The 18,220-nt window shown below is 38.6% G+C and overlaps 1 protein-coding gene across 5 annotated transcripts in view; it reads right to left on the bottom strand.

The window, feature by feature from the left end:
• Positions 1-775: 775 nt before the first annotated feature.
• Positions 776-18,220, bottom strand: part of LOC126100634 (uncharacterized) — a 93,609-nt gene continuing 76,164 nt past the window's right edge. For 3 of the 5 annotated variants that reach the window (XM_049911262.1, XM_049911261.1, XM_049911263.1), the window contains exons 9-11: positions 17,116-17,267; positions 12,448-12,542; positions 776-1,017 (exon numbers count right to left, since the gene is read on the bottom strand). In XM_049911262.1, the coding sequence (XP_049767219.1) occupies positions 12,468-12,542; positions 17,116-17,267 (227 nt within the window). In that variant the 3' untranslated portion in view covers positions 776-1,017; positions 12,448-12,467. Of the gene's footprint in view, positions 1,018-5,923; positions 6,080-12,447; positions 12,543-17,115; positions 17,268-18,220 lie in introns of those variants that run through there. The other 2 variants (XR_007522192.1, XR_007522193.1) reach the window with 2 other exon arrangements.

Genomic DNA, 18,220 nt, shown 5'->3' on the forward strand with positions numbered 1-18,220 from the left:
ATGTTGATACACAGCAATGGTTCACCCATTTCACTGGGAGTCTGAAAGAAGAAGTCCGAGGATTCCATCTCAGTCCCACAAACAGCTAGGTAAATAACAGACCACCCAGACCCCTGCACACGTGGATAAGCCTTATACAACTGAGGTGTGCCTGGTTCTCCAGAGGTTGCCTGCTAATGGCTGTTGCACCTCAAAGCCATGACTCACACAACTGTGCAGCACACCTAAAGATTGAGGCATTTTTATAGAGGTTTCTACCATCCTCATGACCCAGTCAGTTAAGGCAAGATCTCCGATTCTGTGTGTTCACATAACATTCCACCACAGTGGTCACTGAAGCATACACAAAGCTTATGGTTACAGAGGACTAGTGGCACTCACCAGTCCCTAGCTCTTGAAACTAGCTTTGCCAATCTTGTACCCAGCAAATGAAAGCTGAGCTCTCTGAGGTGCCCACCATTTAGAACAAACGGGGGAAGGAGGGGCGCGTGGCTTTATCAAAAATACCACGGACACGGCGAGCAGTACCACCTCCCCCATCCACCACCACCACCCTGCTATAAAGTAATAACTTACCTCAATCTGGAGGCTGAGTTTGGGTGCAAAGTATGTAACAACACCATAGCTAATGCTTTTCAAGAGTCTGTGATACATGCTCACAAACTGATTTCAGTGGTGGTGGTTTCCACAATTTAAAAATATAGCCTGTCACATATCCAAACTGCCATCAGGGGAAAAACAAGATATGGAAGAAGCAAGGAATAAATGTCTTTCAGTAACATGATCTTTAATCCATAAAGTCATACAAAATATTGTAGAGTCATGTAATAACATAAGTCATCATGAGTGATGATATAACAAATGAATATGGCTGTACAAAACATTTTTGTTGACGTCCTTCCAGCTAACATAAACAAATAGCCTTCTTTATAGCAGAACACAGCTTAGCTGAGCATTAATTTGTTTCCACGTTGGAAGCCCAGAATGACAGTTAACATACAAGTTGGTAGGTATGTCCTGAAATAAGATGGAAAAAATATGTAAACTTTTCACTTTTTCTTCATTTTTGCGCAACTATTGTTAATGCTGAAGCTATTAAAAATGAACTAAGTAGTTTAGTTAATTTTATATGCATACTAATAATAGAAATAATAGAAATGCATGTCAAAGAGAATCATATGTTGTGCACTCCATGTTGGAATGCAATCACAACACGTAGTCCTGATGAGAAACTATCATGGTCATAAGAGATGGAACTAAGGGTCTGTTTTGACCTCACAAAAGAAATGACCCCAGCCTCCATCTAATGTGATTTACAGAAATGATAGAAAATGTGTATCATAATTTCTAGATACAGACTGGAACTACGTTCCTGAATAAGACCCCAGCCTCTTAATCACTGCATTATCTCACTCGTTCTCTTAAGTACAGTCAGCAATATGTAAGGATAATTTGTTCACCCTGTAGTCTACTCCTATTGCTATGAAGTTAAATTGATCTGCCATTCACTGAAACATTTAGTTTCAAATCTGTGGTATCTGCTCACCAACACATAAATGTCAACCACTATTATACAATTAAAAAGTGAGTGATGCTGCAAGCCAAATCAGAATTAAAATTCAGATCCATGCCTTGCAAGATACTGTCGTTCTATCTGAACCATCCAAGCTTCAGTCTGCCATTGTAACTCCTGCAGTTGCCAGCATGGTTTACATCTGCATATTGTGCAACAATATATGCAGATGTGATCATAATATCATAGATCCATTTTCCACAGATGATTCTCATGGTACCCAATAATTACTGAATTCTCATATTACAAGAGTTACACAAATCTATTTAAAATTTACACAGCTGCATGCTGCTGAAAGAATGCAGAACTTTAGTAATACGTGATAAATGAAACTCCATGATGGAAAATAATATTTACAGTGGGATGGATCACAACTTATCAGATAGAAGAAATAACTAATAGTTGACAGGCATGTAGAAAAGATGGAAAATTTCAAAGCTTTTAAACAAAGCTGTCTTTCAGAGCTTTCAACTCAATGCTTGACAGAAACTCTTAGTTCCATTGTACTATGACAGTATAGCTGAATACAATTCACAGTTTCCCCATTCCCCAAATTAAGTCTCACACAAACCTCAAACATACAGTTTACAGAAAGTAATTGTCTCTTTCCTGTACTGGGCATGAAAATTATAGAACCAAACAGTGCAATTGCCTATAAGGCCTTTAGCAAACAGATGAACTCTCAAAAGTCTAACAGCATGCAAAGTTAGTCTAGAATCCACATGTAATTCAATTTCACACACTGGTCTTGGAAGCACATTATATCAGTATATTCACAGTACTGAAAAGAACCTAAATATTCCTTTGGAGACAGATATATTTAAAAAGAATGTATAATATTTAATAGTTATATCTTTAGAAATGTGGCACTAGTATTTCAAGTAGTCATCCTTGGTTTAATTTAATTAATTTATAAATTTTTATTTCACCTAAGGCCCTCCTTTCCATCAGACCAGAAATAACACTATCAACATATACCAACATGCCTCCAATAACACTTGCATTAATAATAACAATAAAGATAATAAAGGACATTAAGCAGAACAATAATATTCCTTACCTAAGAATGTCTGGAGTTGTGCTTAGTATTATCAGAAACAAAAGGAATAACAGGACTCTGATGACATTTTTTGGTGGGGATGAGGATAGGAGGGGAGGGAAAGTGGGGAGGGGGGAAGGGGAGGGATTGTTAATGAGAGTGAGGTACGGAGAAGTAAATGGGACACACAGCTCTTGTGATGGAAGACAAACCACTAGATGTCTTTTGAAGTTTGAAATAAATTCAATTTCTTTGATGTTTTGAGGAAGGTCATCCCAAAGTCAGGTTCCTGATACAGAAAAGGATTTTGAGAAACTGTCTGACTTATGTAATGGAACGGAGTATTTTACTTTGTTGACAACAAGTATTTATGTTGTGTTGTAGTGTAAGAGCTGGAGAGAAATAAGATGGACTGCAATGATTGAGCAGACAATAGAGGAAAAACAGGGTATGGTAGTCTCTACATCTATCATAGACTGGGTGACATAGGCGAAATAGCAAATGTCACTAATGTATTATATACAAGCACTCAACGCCAGTTCAAGCCGAAAGCACCCAACGCCTGTTCAAGCCGATGCGAGTTCTCAAACGAAAGTCTTTGCAGAATACGATCACCATAACCTCGTCATCATCATCAAAAAAGAAAAGAAAAAAAAAGAACCGAATCAACTCAACATCCAACTTGGAAACTAATCTTGCACCGTGCATTCCTATAGCAGTCTCACCTTGCAGGCAGGGTCTAGTTCTGCCAAAGTAGTTACATGGGGCTAGGTAAGAAATTCTTGGTCTAGCAGCATAAGATTGTGTTTTTAGATGAAAATGCACTTATTTTTCAACACAGCCCTGTTTCAGTTCAATTAACTTTGTCCACTACTCTTCCAGTGAATAGATTCTATCAACGAAATGCAGTTCTGGACAGTCTGACATCCCTTCTTAACTAGCCTCAGAACATTTCATTCGTTATGTAATGGAATGAGCAGAAATAAGACAAAAGTAAGACAACCTTAATCCTATGGAAAGGATAGACATTACAGTCTGTACTTCAAATACCTCAGTTTTCCCACTGTCAAAGAACCTCATGAAATAAGATTTCTTTTTTGTTTCAGAAAGCTTAAATAGCAGTCATTCATTATTAATTTATATTTTAATAATAAGCACAATAGCATCCCAGAAAATGGTGGACACAACTTGCTGTGCTAGATCGTTTGGAATGAACATGGCCAATTTGGCACCTACCAGACAACTGTGCAACTGAAGGCCATCTCTCACAAGGAGTGTCATCCCACTGCACAAGAACGTAACCACCTCAATAGACTGTATTTAATTCTTTCACTTTTGTGCGTCTTGTGTGAAACTTTCTTTTAAATTCAGGTTATTGTAGTATTAAGTGACTCCTTTGACATTTCAAGTTGTATGAGATAAATTTCATAACACTCAATAGCATTTTTCTTTTAAGGAGAAAATTTATGCTGGATGTCCTTCGTAAGATTCATCAGGAATTAATCTGATGTTTTAGCAGATATTTGAAATTTAGTTTCTGCAGTTTGTATACGAAGTCACTACAAACAAAGGAAGAAAAAGGAAGGGAGGTTGGGTTGGCCATCCCGTCAACATTGACGTCATTAGAGATGGAGCACAAGCTCGGATTGTGTCAGGGGTGGGGTAGGAAATCAGCCATGCCCTTTCAGATGAATCATCCTGGCATTTGCCTGGAGTAATTTACGGGAATCACAGAAAACCTAAATCTGGATGGCAGGACTTGGGCATGAACCTTCGCCCTCCCAAATGTGAGTTCAGTGTGCCAACCACTGTGCCACCTCGCTCGGTACACATCACATGTTCCACATGATACCCAGTGTCAGCAGGCAGCATCAGTTTGTTTCTTATCAAAAACAAAACTGTCCCAAATTAGTGTAGTGTGACAACTGCTTTCACACTGCACATTAAAAAATAACATGAAGAACAACTAGTACCTCAGCAGCAAAATACCATGGTAGCAGCAGACAGATGGCATGTGACAAGTCAGCGTATATGATAGGGCAAGTCAATCAAGAAAGTCATTGTTGTTGTGGTCTTCAGTCATGAGACTGGTTTGATGCAGCTCTCCACACTACTCTATCCTGTGCAAGCTTCTTCATCTCCCAGTACCTACTGCAACCTACAACCTTCTGAATCTGCTTAGTGTATTCATCTCTTGGTCTCCCTCTACGATTTTTACCCTCCACGCTGCTCTCCAATACTAAATTGGTGATCCCTAGATGCCTCAGAACATGTCCTACCAACCAATCCCTTCTTCTGGCCAAGTTGTGCCACAAACTTCTCTTCTCCCCAATCCTATTCAATACTTCCTCATTAGTTATGTGATCTACCCATCTAATCTTCAGCATTCTTCTGTAGCACCACATTTCAAAAGCTTCTATTCTCTTCTTGTCCAAACTATTTATCGTCCATGTTTCACTTCCATACATGGCTACACTCCATACAAATACTTTCAGAAATGACTTCCTTACACTTAAATCTATACTCGATGTTAACAAATTTCTCTTCTTCAGAAACGCTTTCCTTGCCACTGCCAGTCTACATTTTATATCCTCTCTACTTCGACCATCATCAGTTATTTTGCTCCCCAAATAGCAAAACTCCTTTACTACTTTAAGTGTCTCATTTCCTAATCTAATTCCCTCAGCATCACCCGACTTAATTCGACTACAATCCATTCTCCTCGTTTTGCTTTTGTTGATGTTCATCCGGAATATTTTACCCAAGAGGATGCCATCATCATTTAATCACACAGTAAAGCTGCATGTCCTCGGGAAAAATTATGGCCGTAGTTTCCCCTCGCTTTCAGCCGTTCACAGTACCAGAAAAGCAAGGCCATTTTGGTTAATGTTACAAGGCCAGATCAGTCAATCATCCAGACTGTTGCCCCTGCAACTACGGAAAAGGCTGCTGCCCCTCTTCAGGAACCACACGTTTGTCTGGCCTCTCAACAGATACCCCTCCGTTGTGGTTGCACCTATGGTACGGCTATCTGTATCATTGAGGCACGCAAGCCTCCCCACCAACGGCAAGGTACATGGTTCATGGGGGGAGGAAGAAAGTCATAGCAAATAGCAATTATTTTTTACCAACCTTTTGATGTCCGCTGCTGTTGTTATCGACAGCATTAGAGACTGATCAAGGCACTGCTAATACAGCATCATACAATATTACTTTAAAGACATTTTATGTATTCCTAACTGTATAATACTCAATAGATTTTGATAAGCTTTGGCATTAATGAATCAGTTCCAGTGTCGTCATACTATTACCATATCAGAAATTTTTGTTTGCCCAGTCTCACTTGCTCAATGTGCTCCATACCAATTGGCAGCCTGTACCATTCTGTATGTTGGTCTGCTACTGACACATGACAATGCTACTCAGTCACTACTGAAGTGCTGAATATTCTTCATATTTTACTGTCCCTGTTAATATAAATCAACAAACAGAATATCACATTAGACTGTTTTGGGAACAGTTTATCAAACAGACATACACTATATGATCAAAAGTATCCGGACACCCCCAACAACATACGTTTTTCATATTAGATGCATTGTGCTGCCATCTACTATCATATCAGCGATCTCCTGTTGACTGACAGAGACCACCAACAGTTGAAGAAGGTCGTAATGTGTAATAGACAGACATCTATCCAAACCATCACACAGGAATTACAAACTGCATCAGGATCCACTGCAAATACTATGACAGTTAGAAAGGAGGTGAGAAAACTTGGATTTTGTGCTCAAGCGGCTGTTCATAAGCCATGCATCACACCGGTAAATGCCAAATGATGCCTCGCTCTGTGTAAGGAGTGTAAACATTGGACAGTGGAAAAACGTTATGTGGAGTCACAAATCACGGTACACAATGGCAGGGTAGGGGTGTGGTGAATGCCCTATGAACGTCATCTGCCAGAGGTTTTATAGTGTAGTCATATTTTTCATGGAGGGGGCTTGCAACCCTTGTTGTTTTGTGTGGCACTATCACAGCACAGGCCTACATTAATATTTTAAGCACCTTCTTGCTTCCCACTTTTGAAGAGCAATTTGGGGATGGCGATTGTATCTTTCAACACGATCGAGCACCTGTTCATAATGCACAGCCTGTGGCGGACTGGTTATACGATAACAACATCCCTTTAATGGACTGGCCTGCGCAGAATCCTGACCTGAACCCTATAGAACAACTTTGGGATGTTTTGGAACACCAACTTTGTGCCTGGCCTCACGGACCGACATCGATACTTCCCTGTAGTGCAGCACTCTGTGAAGAATGGGCTGCCATTCCCCAAGAAACTTCCAGCACCTGACTGAATGTATGCCTGCAAGAGTGGAAGCTGTTATCAAGGCTAAGGGTGGTCCAACACGATATAGAAATTCCAGCATAACCAATGGAGGCATCACAAACTGTTAAGTCACTTTCAGCCAGGTGTCTGGATACTTTTGATCACATAGTGTATGAAATTTAACAAAGAGAAATGAAAAGATGTTTTCCTGTAACACTGTACCTCATCTTAAAAACATATAACGTACTTTCATTTGGACTGAGCTCATCCACATACCAGAAAAATTAAATTGTAAATATCTGTCAGAGAAACATGACTGAGCCACATTTGGATACGACTTTTTCCCAAAACTAGTTCAATAGAAAACCACATTTTTAAAAATCAGAATGAAATTGTTAACCGATCTTCCTTCTGGAAATGTTTAACATTCATCACTTTGTTCAACTGTATGTTAGTGAGATCTCAGAATCAAGGTTAGATCTATCTGTCATTAAGCTTTCTGACACAAAACGTGTCTTTCTGTCATCATAGATTATATGGTTACTGCATGCTCTTGCATTTGAACAAGAAGAATGTATAGACTTAGATAGCTTGCCAGCAGCAGACATAGTAGTGAAAGGAAATACTGTTTGGACCAAAGGAAGGGAGTTTCTGAAAACATCAAGGGCTAAACATCTGTGATCCAAATAAAAAATTATGCAAAAGTTCAGTTTCTTAATAGGTCTGTCCAAAAAATTCCAGAACTTTGTCCACCAAATTTTTCTATGCTTACCTTTTATTTATTGTACAAGGTCTCCCTCAAAATACTCTCCTGCACAATTGATATACAGCTCCCGTCATCATCTCCACTTCCGGAAGCAGTGTTGGTATGCCTCTTGCTGGATTGCATCAAGTGATGTCTGTGAATTTTCTTTTATCTTGTATATCATTGCAAATTTTCAGAGTTTTCAATTTTAGAAATAAAAAAATATCTGCAGGGGCCAGGTCTTGAGAGTACGGAGGAAGAGGTAGCACAGTGATTCCATTTTTTGTACAATAGTTGTGCACCAACAGGGATGGATTTTCGGGTGTGTTATCATGATGCAAGAGCCATGAATTGTCTCACCACATTTCAGGCCATTTTCTTACCATGTTTTCTCACAGGCATCGCAACATATCCTGATAGTACCATCGATTAACAGTTTGTCCCTGTGGTAAGAATTCATGATGAACTAATCCTTCAAAATCAAAGAAAACTATCAGCATGGCTTTGACATGTGACCTGATCTGATGAGCTTTTTTTTTGTTCTCATAGAAACTTTCCCCAGCCTATGTGAAGATTGAACCTTGGTCTCAACATCATAGCCATAGACCCACATCTCATCGCCAATTATGATTCTCTTGAGGAGCAGCTCATCATCATTTGCATGATCCAAAAACTCTTCAAAGATTTTGAGGTGAAGGTCTTTCTAGTCTAAACTCATGAGCCATGGGATGAACTTGGCAGCAACACAATACATTCAAAGATTCTGGGTCTGGATTTCATGACGATCCAACTGAAATGTTACATTCTTCTGCAATCTCTCAGTCAGTTAGTCTTCAATTCACACACACAATTTTGTTGATGTTCCTGACATAAGCATCATCAGTAGACATGTAGGGTGTCCTGAACAACAGTCATTTTCAACTTCCATCCAGCCATTTTTAAACCGTGTAAACCATCCGCAACACTGAGTACAGCTTAAGCACTCATCACTGTAGGCTTCCTGTACCATTTGGTGTGTCTCTGTAAAGGTTTCCTCGAGTTTCACGCAAAATTTAATGCAAATGCGTTGCTCCTCTAACTCTGACATCTTGAAATTTGCAAACCGTGCGATACAACGTTCTACTCAATACACCATGGAACAATAACTAACACACATGCAGCAAAGAAACTTTCGGCAGTTACACGTTAACCACAGGTGCATGCAGGGATGTCATCCGCATTTTGCTCCAACACACCACTGGCGCAAAATTACAAATGCTCCAGAATTTTTTGAACAGATTTCATATTATAGCTGTGTGGAGAACCAAATTTATGATCTATATGTCATTAGGTAAAAATCGGACAGAAATCAACATAAAAAAGTTTTAATTTATGCAGTTAAATAACATATCGTCGATGAAGAAACAATACCCGCGTAACTGACAAATTGCTGATTTTTCGTTTTTCAGTCAGATGATGTGGTTGACCGTACGCAAGTCTGCTCTTAACGCCATAATGATGAATTTTTAATTATTTACCATGAAAAAATTATCTAAAACAATACCGTGTATGTGACACAGCAAATAAATAGATGGCAATACCACGGAACTGTAGAGAATTAAATACCGCGTATCTACAAACTATGGATACTGTAAACAATACCGCGTAAATACAAAAGCACGCACAGCCACAGCGCATTGTTACTGCCTTATTACATATTTAACAGTGCTTGAAAGTGGTTCCATGCTTGTAGCTTCATTCGTGATAATGGACAGCGATATAGATGAGCTTTTTACTGAAGAAGAAATTGTTTCCCAGCTGAAATCAGCTTATGAAAGCGGAGAATCGTTCCTGAGAGTGACTGACAGCGGTAAGAAAATTGTTTTATTATTCAACTTTGAATGTTAGTAGCACCGCAAGTGACTTATTGTGATATAAGTCAGAACGCCCCCACTTCACTCGTTCTGTGCTTTATTCATTTCTGCCAAAGATTTCTAGACTGTCCACTTTCTTGTAGGATCTCCCATAAATGCAGAACAAACAACAGGCGAGAAAAGTTGTAACGCTGAAGTTAACATTTACCGAAGAAGAATTAATTTTGTACATGGGGTTTTTGGTTACTGTTCCTGCAACATCTAATGATGCAGGTAAATTTTCTTGGGATTATTGTTAATAATATTACTGATGCGTCATTCTCGTAAATACATGAATTTGAGTTTCATCTTTGTCTGCTTAAATTAATATATAAATATTTTTCCATCTAGAAACTTCAGTGGCTGTATCCAACAATGCTCAAAATGAAACCACAGTCACTGTTTCCACTAGAGACAACAGTACTTCGCACTCATTGCTATGCAATGGTGCTCATTGTTTGCTAAACACTCTGGATAAATTATTGGAAGATCACGGGAGCAATAATGATGCTGACAGTGAAGGTCAAGAATTTTATGGTGACGTAAGCATTGACAGGAAAATGAAGTCTAAGCCACATCCTGAAGATTGGAAGAAAAATGCCAATAAAATTCTGAGACTGTGTGGACAGGTGTATATTGGATACAAAAGAAGTCAAATTGGTAAAATCTCTGATGATACTCCAAGAGAGGCACAAAAATTAGGTCCAACATGTACTTCGAAGATGTGCCAGAAATTCTTTCAAAGGAGGTGTCATCAGTTTTCTGCTGATGATAGGCAGGCAGTATTTAACACATTTTGGGAAATGATGTCATGGGATCAGAGAAAGGTGTACATTATCAACCTTGCGGAGGTAATTCCAACCAAAAGTCCAGGGAAGAACACTGGCGAATCCAGGAGAAAAGGGACGCTCATTTACAATTTGAAAAATGAGCTGGGGAAACAAAGTTTGCAAAAAGATGTTTCTCAATGCTCTTGAGACTAAAGAATGGACAGTCCGATATTGGCTGGGTAATTCCACACGTGGGATGAGTCCTGATACAGAATCGTCACGACCTCTAAACAAACAGACGAAGAAGAAAGATGAGAGAATCTTCATGAAAGAATTCCTGGAATCTCTTCCGAAACTTCCGTCGCATTACTGCAGGAAATCCTCCTCTAAGTTGTACCTTGAGCCTACTCTACAATCCAAACAACAGCTGTATGTACTCTATGTGGAAAAATGTCATGCGGAGAAGGTTTCACCATTAAGTCGGGCTACCTTTAACATTATTTTAGAAGATAGTAATATTAGCTTATTTTGCCCCAAGAAAGACCAATGTGACTTGTGCTGTAGTTACAGGCTTGGTAACTTGAGTGAAGACGTGTGGAAGCAACACACAGAACGGAAAGAGCAGGCAAGGATGCATAAAGATGCTGACAAGAAAGAAGCCCAGCAGAAGCTCTGCTCAGTGTACACCGTGGACTTACAGGCTGTCAAAGTAGCTCCATTTTTAAGTGCAAGTGCAGTTTATTATAAAACAAAGTTGGCTGTTCATAACTTTACAATGTATAATTTAGAAAGTCGTGATGCAGTATGTTACTGGTTCGATGAAACGCAAGGTGATTTGGTTGCATCATGTTTTGCCTCTTGCATCGTGGACACCCTATCCAGAACGATTAAGGAAAATCCCATTCAAGTCATTCTGTATTCTGACGGCTGCACATATCAGAACATAAATGTGATATTATCAAATGCTGTTTTAAGTTTAGCAATTGATCAATTGATACTGGAGTATTGATTACACAAAAGTTTTTGGAGAAAGGCCATACTGAGATGAAACATGACTCACTTCATAGTTCAATTGAGTGCAAGCTTAAAGGATGTGAAGTTACATGTCCTAGCCAATACGCTATGATATCTAAAGAAGCGAGAAAAAAGCCACAGCCATACAAAGTCCATTACCTAGATCATTCCTTTTTTATCAACTATGCAGAGAAAAGTTTGTGGCTGTACAACTCAATTAGGCCTGGAAGAGCTGTAAAAAATGAGCCTACAGTTACCGACCTGAGGGCGCTACAGTACCGCCCAAATGGTATTATTTACTACAAGTGCTCTTTCAACGAAGTGTGGGAAGAATTAAGGATGTGTCCAAGGAAAGTTCTTGGAGATGTTTGCTTCCCGAAACTATACAAGGAAAGACTGAAAATCAAGAAATCCAAATGGGATCATTTACAACAACTTAAATCTGTTCTTCCTGAAGATTGTCATAATTATGACAACATTTCTTATGAATGAAAACTATTGTGGAGGTAACTATGTGACAGGTATCAGTGCAGTGCAATTCTCTGTTGCTGCTTTGAGTGACGTTTAGGATTTTTCTTGAAGAAATGTGCAGACATTATCACAACTATGTAAACAGTATATTTATTTAAAATGTTTCTATGAAATTTTTCAATAAAAATGATTAATGCTCCAAAACGTGTTCTTACTAGCTTTCCCAGCACCAAATACCATCATAAATGTGTCAAGTCGTGCCGGGACACTGACAAACAAATATCGCGTAAGCAGCAGATCATGGCATAAATACAGAGACAATTCTGCGTATGTGCTGTAATTAAGCTTTCTAAAGCATATTTTTTTCACATTTTTATTTAATCCAATATTTCCTTGTAGTGCTACGATGCAAATTTAGCGCCGCTGTGAAACGTATTAGGCATTTTAGACAGTTTTTCGTCTCTCGTGTAAAATTCTTATTTTGCTACTTACGCGGTATTGTTTCTTCACCGACTATATGTGGATTCCAGATACTAAAATTATCATCACTGAATTTGAATCATTCATGGTTCACTAAATGACACAATTGTGTACACATCCTTATACTTACCTGAAAGGAGATGCAAAATTTCAGGCTGAGCTTGATATAACAGTGACACTGTTTGATAAATTCACTTCTCCTTTCAAGACCCTCCTCTGAAGTTTCTGTACAAAAAGAAAAATGTATTTGAATATAGTATGTTACTAAAGAGGTACACTGAAGTGAAATGTCTGCAAACAATCTCTTCCAAAAATCACCACAGAACCTGGACTGAATACAGTATCGCCAGTGATCGTAAGGTTATTTATATCATGAAAATGAACTGTATGCTGACTTGGTCAAGTTACTGTAAATGTTGACCATGTTTCATAATTAAAATGCTGTATTTTTATTTTATGTACTTAATTTGTTACCAAAAGGTATCAAATATCACACGATTTCAGTTCTGCTGAAAACAATTTTAAGACAGGAGCTAATAAAACATTTATATACAAACTGTTATTTCATATGCTTTCATTACACAGGGTTATTACAAATGATTGAAGCGATTTCACAGCTCTACAATAACATTATTATTTGAGATATTTTCACAATGCTTTGCACACACATACAAAAACTCAAAAAGTTTTTTTAGGCATTCACAAATGTTCGATATGTGCCCCTTTAGTGATTCGGCAGACATCAAGCCGATAATCAAGTTCCTCCCGCACTCGGCGCAGCATGTCCCCAACAATGAGTTTGAAAGCACCGTTGATGCGAGCTCGCAGTTCTGGCACGTTTCTTGGTAGAGGAGGTTTAAACACTGAATCTTTCACATAACCCCACAGAAAGAAATCGCATGGGGTTAAGTCGGGAGAGCATGAAGGCCATGACATGAATTGCTGATCATGATCTCCACCACGACCGATCCATCGGTTTTCCAATCTCCTGTTTAAGAAATGCCGAACATCATGATGGAAGTGCGGTGGAGCACCATCCTGTTGAAAGATGAAGTCGGCGCTGTCGGTCTCCAGTTCTGGCATGAGCCAATTTTCCGCGGGCTACGAGTGAAACTTGCCCACACGCGTTCAACCGTTTCTTCGCTCAGTGCAGGCCGACCCGTTGATTTCCCCTTACAGAGGCATCCAGAAGCTTTAAACTGCGCATACCATCGCCGAATGGAGTTAGCAGTTGGTGGATCTTTGTTGAACTTTGTCCTGAAGTTTCGTTGCACTGTTATGACTGACTGATGTGAGTGCATTTCAAGCACGACATACGCTTTCTCGGCTCCTGTCGCCATTTTGTCTCACTGCGCTCTCGAGCACTCTGACGGCAGAAACCTGAAGTGCGGCTTCAGCCGAACAAAACTTTATGAGTTTTTCTACATATCTGTAGTGCGTCGTGACCATATGTCAATCAATGGAGCTACAGTGAATTTATGAAATTGCTTCAATCATTTGTAATAGCCCTGTATATGGAGTTTTCACAAAATACTTCTTTCATGTATACCAATCTTTACCTCTATTGTAAATAATTACTTCTGTATTTCACACCCACTCATATCAGGATTTAGAACACTGACCCAGCTTTTCAGCAGGTAAACAAGTTCTGCGAAAATATTCTGATTTTATAACCCTCCGTGCCCCGTAAATTACTAGCTACAAGGTCACACCTTTACATTTTCTTTGTGTGTTCCTGTTTCACAACTTTCTGATACCAGGGCATAAGGATACCAAGAGATTTTAGTGATGCCAACAGTATCTTTGACTCTGTAACTGCCTCACTTGATGTCAAATATTTCAATGTGTTGTGAATTTTAAGACATTGTAGGACCACCTGTTGCTTCCACAACAAACTCTCTCTCTCTTGCACCACACTTTGGAACAGTACTTCACCATTATATATACCTTTGATGTCCTCTTGCCATCTATACGCATCCATATGCCCTTGTGTCTGTCCTCAAAAAATATTCCTCATCTGCATTCCATAGGTTAATATTACTTTTCCAAAACTTCACTGTTGCAGTAGTTTTCTTATGAACATCTCTGTTTCTTAAAATGTCTCTCTCATCAATTATGAATCAGCCTCTTTATAATTCCCATTTACTTTATTTATGAACAACCTATGATGTTGAATTTTCATTTTTTCTTTTGCGTTCACATTTGCTTCTTCCAGTTGCATCATGTTTCCTTCTGTGAGTGATAAGCTGGAGTTCTTTTAGTGGTACTTGTGAATTTTCACCTCTATTTCACTGCACTTGTAATGGTCTGTTCTTTCATAATTATTTACTTCTTTATTACTGTAGTGGTGCCACCAGAAATTGTCATGGAAACCAAGAAGCCAGCACATTACTATCAACCTCTGTGGCACCAGTACTCAGATGGTGCTGGTCCTCAGATGTACCCTTGAGAGAATCATGCCACACTCCAACATATAAGCCAGTGCAAGGTACTCTCTTCGCTATGTCTTAATGCAAGCAGTGGAGTGCGTGCCACAAGTGTTGTTATGTTTGCTACAGTGTTATTCTGGTTGACTCTTATTTGTAATAGATAGAACTCTGACATGGCTTGGACTGGAATTTGTTTGGGAATATAGACTTTTGATAGCTTGCACTTTTCTTAGTAGCATCTTGTATATACATATATATATATCTCTTACTGTGAATAAACTCCATTATTTGCATTCATAGGTCACATTTTACATAACTCCTCTTCTGTTGAAAAACCCGCAGGAGTTACTTGGGTCATTGCTCACTGACACTCATAATTTTCACTTTATATAATCCTGTCCTGAGTTTACAATATTCCACTTCCATACGTTCACATTTCTGTTCATCACTAACAGGTTATGATTTGAATCTGACCACCTCATCTTGGTACGTTCTGCAGTTAATGTCACCCAATCCCTTGGCCATTTACTTTGTTTCAATACCCAGAAAAATCATTTATTCATACAACGCACACTGATATCTTCATTTCTATTCGTGACAAAGGCAATACCTGATACACCCTTCGCTGGCACTATTATTGACTTTATTGACTTAAAACCATCTAGCCAGACACCACCATTTTCTTTTCACTTTATTAACCAGTACCACATCTAACTTGTGCAGGGACACCTCTCTCTTCTAATTCCCCCGATTTTCCACAACATTCAAAATTATAATATTCCAGGTGCTCATGCATAGAACTATAGCTTTATTCAACTTCCTCTTGATAAATCCCTTCTACACAGGTATGGTTTAGAGAACTAAAGAAGACTAAGCAACTCCTACCCAGAGATCCAAACAAGTCCACACAGATCCTATCTAAAGGTTCAAACAAGTCTAGATAGATCCTATCTAGAGATTCAAAGGAAGGACTAATTGCCTCTGACATATTCTGCAATGAAAGAGGACAACTTCATAAAATATCTTAGAAGATTGCACGTTCTATGGATGCATTTTTTGTCTTTAACCCTCCAGGCACAGGTGATATAAATGTGCACATTCCACTCTTTCTAGACAATTTTGTGGGCCCCTTGTTACTGCATCGGATGTAATTTTTGCTCTGTTTGCACGCTGGAAACCACAATTTGCCCACTGAATACTTTTATGCTGCTCTGGAACATTGTAGGGTGCTGTTTTCTCATCAAATCTTTTTCTGTTGCTCCAGAATATCAGAGGTCACTATTTTCCTATCTGAAATGTCAGGAGTCATGTTTTATACATTCTCCAGCAAATTAGTAACCATATTCTTGAGCTTGTCTGTGGAACCTTGCTTGAAGATATACAGCACTCACAAAAATTATTATTAAGTTTCTTCTCACTTTTATAACATTGAACATGATTTTCGCATTTCCCACATTATTTGTTAAAAGTCAAATGTGTGTGAATTCCTATGGAACCAAACTGCTGAGGTCATTGGTCCCTAGACTTACACACTACTTACACTAACTTATGCTAACGCTAACACACACACACACACACACACACACACACACACACACACACACACACACACACGTCCGAGGAAGGACTTGAACCTCCGGCAGGAGGGGCTGCACAATCCCTGACAAGGCGCCTCAAACCGCACGGCATGTTAAATATCAATTAAATATGAACTATAAATTAACTTTTTGGTTTTCTTGTTACATTCCTTTAATTTTATTCTTACAACTACTCTAACTATTGAATAAAAATGCCCCACAATTTTTTACGGAAATACTGGAAAATCACCCTTGGTTAGAGGATTAATACATTTTCCATAACCTTCTGCATCCCCAAGTTATTGGTCATTAGTGATTTTCAGCCCCTTAGCAGGCTAGTTATGTCTGGTTATTACAGACATACTTTTAGTTACAGTTAGCCCTATACAAGCATTTATTCAATCTTCTTCAGACAGCAGGACATGCATTGGTCCCAGCATAGTAATAATCACGCAGCGTGTTTCTAAGCTTCTGTAAAACAGTTTGTCTACATCTTCCACCAAAATTATGCAAAAACAATTAACCGTGTGAATAACACTTGTGTAAGTACACTTTGGGCAAGTATTGAAACATGCTGATAAAATTCTTTGGACATGTGACTGCACCATGAAGTGATAATGCCAACAGTAGCAAGTTCACCCTGATAATGAATGCCTGGAATAGTAGATGACATGCAGATCATGACAGGGTCTCACCCAGAAGAGTTTTATTGAATGGGACTCTGGCTGTTAAAGATGCCATATTCATGTCTGAAACCTACAAGCTTGAATAAGAAGCAACTTCCATACTAACCCTGGCAAATATTTCAGCCATAAGTCTATTGGTGCGGAAATCTTGCTTACGCTTTCGTTCTGAATTTTTGTTTTGTGTCTCTGGTAAAAGACGATAGTGTCGCTTCGTCAAACTTTTCATCTGTTTCTGGGTGAACACTCGACGTCGATTAACTATTGAGAGGGAAAAAAAATCAATTAGTGCACATTCATGAATCACAAAAATGTCAAGAATAAATTTTGAAACAGTCAAATAACAATTTAAACAAACACACATTTAACTGCCAAGCCATCTTACAGTGTGAGGTGGAGGGTACTTTATGTGTCACTGTCATTATCATCCATATTCTGTGAACAAGGTGCAGGAAGAATATCATAACCCTTTGCTTGGACTCTAATTTCTGTGATTTTCCCATTATGTTGCTTCTCCGTCCAGAATGTGCATTCTCGTAATTTCAACAGCAGAACTCTCTATGATATACTTCTTTTGCAACATGTTCAACTGGAATTTGGAACTGGATGAGCATCTCTTTAGTGTTAATGTGTTTATTGAATGAATCAGTCAAGAATGTGCCCACTCTTGAATATTCTATATCTCTTCTATTAATCTTACCTGGTAAGGGCTCCAGACTATCAACCAATACTCAAATTGATCAGCTGAGAATTTTTTAAGCTATCTGCTTTGTGGACGAATTACATTTCCTTAGAATTTTATCAATAATTCTTAGTGTGGCATTTTCCTTTGCTATAACTAGTCTTATATGGTAGTTTCAATTAAATCACTTTTGACACACACTTGTACATTTTTTATGGCTGTGGCTGCTTTTAGTGACTGAATGCCAATCATATAATGAAAGATGTGTTTGTATTTATGAGCAATATGTTACTTTTGTTTAATTTTGATGGTCAACTGCCAGTTCCTGCAGCAAATGCTTATCCTCTGTAGATCTTGCAATTTCCTGGCATTGGGACTTTTATGTATACAATAGCATAACCTCAACAAGTTTACAATGTTGACCATTTACATACAGTGTGAACACTTATGATCCTAGAAGACTCCTTTGAAGTGCACCAAATGCTACTTTCATATTTTACAATTATCATGCCCATATCCTTGAAACATAGTT

Source organism: Schistocerca cancellata, chromosome 9, assembly GCF_023864275.1.
Source record: "Schistocerca cancellata isolate TAMUIC-IGC-003103 chromosome 9, iqSchCanc2.1, whole genome shotgun sequence".
Classification (NCBI taxonomy): Eukaryota; Metazoa; Arthropoda; class Insecta; order Orthoptera; family Acrididae; genus Schistocerca; species Schistocerca cancellata.